General features: G+C 39.6%; 1 protein-coding gene across 1 annotated transcript; it reads right to left on the minus strand.

Annotated features, from left to right (window-relative positions):
- Window positions 1–3,532: 3,532 nt before the first annotated feature.
- On the minus strand, window positions 3,533–4,840 carry LOC141282258 (P2X purinoceptor 7-like). Its single transcript, XM_073814866.1, has 2 exons — window positions 4,352–4,840; window positions 3,533–4,039 (listed from the first exon to the last, which is right to left on the minus strand). Exons 1-2 carry the CDS (start codon window positions 4,406–4,408, stop codon window positions 3,533–3,535), a joined length of 564 nt encoding a protein of 187 aa, XP_073670967.1. The 5' UTR covers window positions 4,409–4,840.
- Between the last annotated feature and the right edge of the window lie 2,311 nt (window positions 4,841–7,151).

Here is a 7,151-nt window from a genome sequence, read left to right on the forward strand (position 1 = left end):
CTGTGAAGAGAGTCGAGAAAATGGCCAGCAGTAGTGCCAGTGGGGAAGAAAGCACTGTTCCACAAGAGGAAGCACGGTAATTATAATTTTAGAATTCTGTGCAGATACCTGTTATTTTGAACTGTACTTTTTTATTTATATTTGGTCATTTACTGATTATTTTTTTTCTAGGGCCTCAACTAGTGTAAATATTGATGAAGATGCCTTCAACAATCTACAAAATTCAATGTAAGTATTACTGTTTTAGGCGCTTTATTTGAGATGGTACTGAAAGTGCCACTAATATTACTTTATTCAAAAGGATTGACTGGGATGATTAAACTTGGACTCCAGATACAGAGACACAATCAAAGTCATCCTCAGAAGATGATGACACTGAGGAGATGGAACTCTCAGGTGAAACCCATGAAACCTTCGTTGACATGGATGAAGCAGAAGACCTGGATCCTCAAATATGCATTAGGTATGTATATAATAATAATTGTATCCTTTTGTTATTGAAAATATTTTGATGCTTGCAAGTTTTGTTTTATATGTTTTATGATTTTCAGTGGGGGAAAATTTACTGTTGCTTTTCCAAAAATACCTTCTTTCTACAGTTAGTCCCCGAACGCAATACAGATGCAAAAACTACGCAACTGCTAGGGCTTTTTTACCTGTATGTAAAAACACTTTGTAGGTATTGGTTTTGGAAAGGTTTTTCTGACATTCCAGGCAGTGTCTCCAACACATGAAAATTAAATGTCTCTATGTCCAACATCGTATTGAATTGTAATACCTCTGTATTGATTTAGGGCAGTGTTCCCCAAATCTTACCCTGAAGGGTCGGAGCACTACAGAGTTTAGCTCCAACACTAATCAATCTTACCCACCTGTGATTTTCTAGTTTGCCAGGTGTGTTTGATCAGGGTTGGAGCTAAACACTGCAGTGCCTAGGCCCTCCAGGGTAAGATTTGGGGAAACCTGTTCTAGGGCATCCCATGCTGAGCCATTACAATACCTGGAAAGCTGACAGACTAATGTTACCACATAAGTGGCTGGCGGAAGCTTTTGTTTTCCGGGTGATGTGTGAAATATCTTTTTCTTTACAATTTCAGATCTGCTGTTGCCCTCCCAAATGGAATGTCATTAGAGAATTATCCAGTGATTGGCCTTGATGAGACTGTGCACGATGACCCGGAAATTAATGAAGATGAAAGGCAGGAAGTTGCCACACCACCAGACGCACCTATGGTACTCACAGAGGAAGACCTCATCGGTCGGCCCACATCTATAGTTTATCTGGACATTGTAAAGCATCTGCTGGACTTCCTTATTCTTCCAATTGAAAAATGCACAGTGAAGGATTCCATCACAAAGGCACCCTGTAATGCAGTTAAGCCATTTGAGGTTTCTGTAAAATCAAGGTGCTCAGCTGTCATTGCAGAATGGGTGAGTATTAAATTTTTAAATTTGCAGCTCACAAACAATCATTTCAATAGTGGCATTTTCTTCAGTGTTTCTCAACATTTGCACTTTTACAGATATGTCCAAATGGTCACACTGTTTGGAAGTGGAGTTCACAGCGGTATTTCAAGTATGGAATGCTCGCTGGGGATTTTACGTTGGGTGTAAACATCCTCTTGTCTGGAAACAACTTCCGGAAAATAGCTCTGCTCTTCAAGTTTATGAACTTGGGGATGATAGACCGGAATACATTCTACAAAATCCAAAACAAATTTTGTCTGCTGAATATTGAAGATATGTGGAAGAGGGAGAGTAGCAATGTCATCAGCCAGTTGAGTTCAAAGGACTCTGTTGTGCTCCTTGGTTAGTTTATTACACCACTACAACTGAAATATTATTATAATTTTCTGTCGACATTCTGTTATTCATTTTCAAAACATTTAATCCGTTTATATTTGTCATTATAAGGTGATGCTAGGATGGACAGTCCGGGGTTCTGTGCTGAATTCTGCACGTACACCACAATGGAGAATGACAAAAAAAAAATTGTGTCGATTGTCAACATGGACAAACGACAGGTCGGAGGGAACTCTGTGGCTATGGAGAAGGCAACATTCATGGAGACCATGGACACACTGTGTCCAAAGTTGGGGAATGTGACGGAATTTTGCACTGATGCCAATATACAAATATCAGCACTTTTTAGTAAGTGGCTTCTTGCAATATTAGTTACATAAAGACAAGTTTGATGTTCTATGAATAATAATACTACTTTGATGTTTTACAGACATCCGTTCTAAGAGTGTAGTCATTTTAGAAGTGGAATTACATTCCAAACCACCACAATGCTGCTTTATCAAATGTTGGTAAATGCTTATTTCACATGCTTTATTTTTGTTTTATAGATCGACCGCCGACCTGGAGTCCTTCCACAATAATATTCTAATGTATGCCTCAAAGCGCTTCTGCTTCAAACCACCAGTGTACTATGCTCGGACCCTGTTGGCAGGGCTGGATTATAACTACCACCTAAGCCGAGGAGCTCGAACAAATGCAGATGGCTCACATCAGTAAGTTTGTTATAGCTGTTTACCTACACTTCATAATTTATTCTATGCACACAATGGCAATATTGAAATATTTTTGTTTACTTCTCAAAGGTATGGCAGAATTTTTAACAAAAGATCTAAGATGTGGCGGCTGTACACCATCAAGAATCCAAAAACCTACAAGTACATCCCAGATCTACAGAGCGCCATTCTCCGTTCAAGACTGTTGGCTCCTAGAGGGATGACAGGAAAGCAGCCTCTTGCACTTGATGATCCACGAAGGCTGGGGCTTGTGTCTGGAGGGCCTTCACCCACAGTACAAAAATTGAAGGAAAAGAAAGCCCGCCGAGGACTAGGTGAGTTATATTCAAGTCAAATGCCTCATTTTGTTGAATTAAATCATCTACGCAGTGGTTCTCAAAGGAATGCACTGTACACAAGTGGGGAGCGCACAATGAAAAAGTTTGAGAACCACAGCTCTACAGTGTACACTGCTGTTACATATGATATAATAAATGTAAAAATGTTTATCTTTTTATACCTAAAAATATCCTGATAATATGTAAACCTATGTTTTTTTTTGTCTTTTTACAGGTCAACCATCTCACACATGACCTGTCAGTAGATTTGGTGCTTGAAGAGAAAGTGATTTTGGAAGTTTAGATGGATATAAAGGGTGACATCTATGCTTTTTTAATTTCCCCTGTACGGAATGTGCCATATCAAAAATGTTCTGGTAAATGTATGCCATGTATAAAAGAACAGTATATAATTGGTATATTACAGAAAATAAAATACAAAACTTTCAAAAACGGAATTAGTATATATGGTTTAATGGGTACATTTTATTTATATATGTAAATGTAAATTATAAACTGTTATCACATACAAGCCTACATAAACTATTGTCGTTTGTCAACTTTCTACAGCCACTAACAAATAAAAATAAAATATTTTATAGAAGCAGGGGAAAATAATTTTAAGTCAATGAAAACACAATATATGTTTGGAAGATTTATTGTAAGTACAAAAAAGATTTACACTCTGGCCGGAATAAAGCCTACATAATTGCCATTAGGATCCGGGAAACGATCTCTAATTTTCCACACACAGCATGAAGCTATAACAATTCTATGTCCTGGTCCCAGAACACCATATTGCCAGACAACAAAGTTCCTATATGCAGCATAACGAAACTGTCTGTGACTTTCTCCCATTTGCTGAATGTCCACCTCTGCCCTTAGGTCATTCCAGATTCGCCTGGCCAGTCTTAGCACACCTTCCTGCAAGATGTATAGCTCCATGTGTGGCAATAGTGATGTGCAGTTTTGTGGTTGTTGTTGACAGCATTTCTGTTCCAGCAATGTTGGCATATTTCTGCAGTTTCTACAGACACACCAGCTGGGTGCCTGTGGATGAGGAGGTCCTGGTGGAGGGGGATCAGGGGTGAGACTCATGAGGTCAAACATGAGACTAGGTTCACGAGTGAGGCATCTTTGTAGAAGTTGTTGGCACTCATCTAATGTCAGTCTCTTTATCCTATCCTGTAAAAACAAAATCACACTTAGACAATATTCTCTTAGTAGCCCTTTGACACATACAACTTTCAACTCCATAGTGTAACAGGCAAACTAAATTCATTTGTGCAAACTTTTTCTAATAAAAGGAATAAGGCAGTACACTTTTCAATGTTTTCACTGTTGCACACTGTCTGCCTTGCAATGTATTAGGGAGCATTACAATAGGAAAGATAACGTGTCACAATAGTAGTGCTTGTCCTAAAAGAGTTTGTAAGTAAGAAATACATGTATAGTGAAACAAAAATGACGATTTAGCGGTTATGTATGTACACATACCTCCTCAATTGCCATCCTCTGTTTATGAAGTTCTTCAACCCTTAGGAAGTCCTCCATGACAGGTCAACAAGCAGACAGCCACGACCTCTAGCCCGACCGCTTCCTCTCCCTCTCCCATGGCCGCATACTCCCCGCTCTCGGCTGGTGCTTGCTCTTGCGCCCCTGCCCCGACCTCGTCTCCCTCGGGCTCTAGGCGCACCCCCCCTACTACATCTTGGTTGGGATGAACCGGGCACGGGCTCGTAGTCAATATCAGATCCCACAAGACTCTCTTCTTGAAAACTCTAAACGCACCGGCAATAAAAAACAACAACTTAGATGCTGGAAAATAGCTTGTTTATTGGCCTGTAGCATAATAAAGTTAGCTATAGAGATGCTTGTCGTTATTAGATTTTCACTTACCTGTGGTGAGTCTGACATAGTGGGAAAAAGTGCAAATGCTTTTTTCTGCGTTGTGCGATGCCGACAGCAACTTGTAAACAAAGCCTGCACGAGGCGGCTCGTTCACGCTCTCTCGTGCACACGATTAATAGGCGTTACCTCTCTGGAGAAGGTAGAGTATTGCGCATGTGCATTTTTTAAAAAAGTGGAGGAGCGGTTCTTTTCAAAAATTAAAGCATAAAAATCTTCCGCTATACCTTTAAGCATACGATTGAGATATATAGCTTTCTTATCAGAAAATTATGTAAATTGCATATACGGTCTTCTGGCAAGCTGTGTTTTTCAATGTGTAATATATTTCTCAAAGTCATGACTGTTTAAATAAATACACTTGGCGTCACATGTATGATTTAAGGTAAAGTGACACTTATTCGCGTGAATTCACAATCATTTAAACCATGCAGCTGTCATAGAGCCAACGCCAAACGATCACTGGTACGCGAGCGAGGATGCGATACTGACGCGCGAGGATACGTGTCTTTAACTAATACGTTTACAATGCATTATATTGATGAAAAGGGGAATTAAACTTGTCATGCAATATATCACTGAAATAAAAGAAAGGGTTTAAAAGATGTCTGAATGTCATATCATTCCTACCTGTATACCTTGTGAAACTGCACGTTCTCCAGGAGCTCGCGTTGATTCATAAGCGTTCAGAATATAAAATCCATTTGCAGTTTTGTGCACAAACGTATATGAGAAGTATTAATATTCCATCGGATTTAGTATCATTTAGTATTATCAAATAATACTAGTTTCAATACCGTATTCACACAGTCAGTTTCTGTCTAGTCACGTGTAAAGGCACGTTTGAACGTAAAGGCTGCCCTCTAGTGGTGAAGACGCCTTGCTTTTTTCTTATTTACAGAGGGTTCAATTGGACATTTTAAAGTGGAAATAACATAATATAGACATGTTACTGCAATGTTTTTTTTTATCTTGGGCATCTTCACATTGGAGTCCCCAGTTCATATAAAAAAAATTGGTTAAGAAATGTTACAGACATATTGAGATATGAACTACTTCCTGTTTGGCGACTACGCCACAGGTATATTTTGGGCTGTGATGGGCAAATGCTTCCGAAAATCAAAAATCCTTCTAGTAACTTTTGTGAGGCTTGGTCCAAGGATCGTGTACGTGGAATTTCGTGAAGTTTCGACAAAATTTGTGACCTGTGAAACTTTTTTAAGGTTTTCTGTTCTATCCAATATGGCGGACGAACGACATGGATCTGTGACTTCATCTATCAAGCAACTTACACCGGTACTGCCCGAACATTTTAAAGTTTGAACGGTGTCTCTGTGTCAAACGGTCTAGTCGCTAGAGCTGACACAAAATCTACCCGGGAACAATAATAATAACTAGAAAATGCACTTCCAGAGGAACCACAAAAGTGTGCTTGCTCTGGTGCGGTCACTAACGTGATTTGTGAAATGTTAAATTTTAGAATGTTTTTAATCTTGTGCATCCTAGCATTGGAGTCCCAAGTTCATGTACAAAGTTTGGTTTCAATACATGAAAGTAGAGGTCGACCGATTTATTGGCCTATTTTTGGCATATTTTAAAAAATCGTCTTTGGCCGATTTTGCTGCAAAATTAGGCTGATTAATAGGCAGGCGCATCTGCGGGCACCTAAGCGTTGTTGTAAAACTCGTGATGCTGCCTCTTTGCTGCAAGCAGATTGCTCCCGTGTGTGTGCAGCTGTGCTCTTATTCACAAACAGCTTTAGTAAACGATGGCAGGATCACGTGAATTAAAGGGACACTTCACCCAATTGCATTAAGCTTTGTATAGTTAGAACCCCAGTCATGTTTTTGAATGGTTGTGCATCATTTCCTCAGTTGCCGCTGAGACAGAAGAAATACAGATTTCAGTGTTGCACTTCCTTCTTTCAATGATGTAAAAATCATCATTTTGCATCATTGAAAGAAGGAATTCCAATATCTTTGTTGAAGGGGTGAGACTACAAACACCCCTTTTCTCTGTCAAATAGGCACCAGAGCCGCGCGCGCACGCTTTCTGTCTTTAAACTGTCTCCCTGCTTTTATTACTCAAAACAAAACTGCCTCGATGGCGAAAGGTCGGAAAACCAAATCATAACCACCGAGGAAATGTTTTACGTGTTGTTACAGTAACACTTTGTTTACAGTTTTGCGCTGCTCAGCCTGGATTACAACACAATACGTCCGATTCGCGAACTGACTCCTTTGAAAGGATTCGTTTGAATGAACAGTTGAAACAACAGATCTGTCCCAACACTAAACTCACAAGACGTCACTGTCAGCACAATCAGTCACTTATAGCGCCTCAGAAATGAGAATGAGACAGAGGTTCCTCGCTATAGGCTGAAAACGTT

This window comes from Paramisgurnus dabryanus, chromosome 5 (genome assembly GCF_030506205.2).
Source record: "Paramisgurnus dabryanus chromosome 5, PD_genome_1.1, whole genome shotgun sequence".
NCBI lineage: Eukaryota > Metazoa > Chordata > Actinopteri > Cypriniformes > Cobitidae > Paramisgurnus > Paramisgurnus dabryanus.

What these genes read in the sequence shown, in the direction of transcription:
- LOC141282258 (XM_073814866.1), bottom strand. Translation starts at nt 4,408, where the DNA reads ATGGAGGACTTCCTAAGGGTTGAAGAACTTCATAAACAGAGGATGGCA. An exon ending in AGAGGATGGCAATTGAGGAG is followed by an intron (nt 4,040 to 4,351) that starts GTATGTGTACAT and finishes TTGTTTTTACAG; the next exon opens with GATAGGATAAAGAGACTGAC.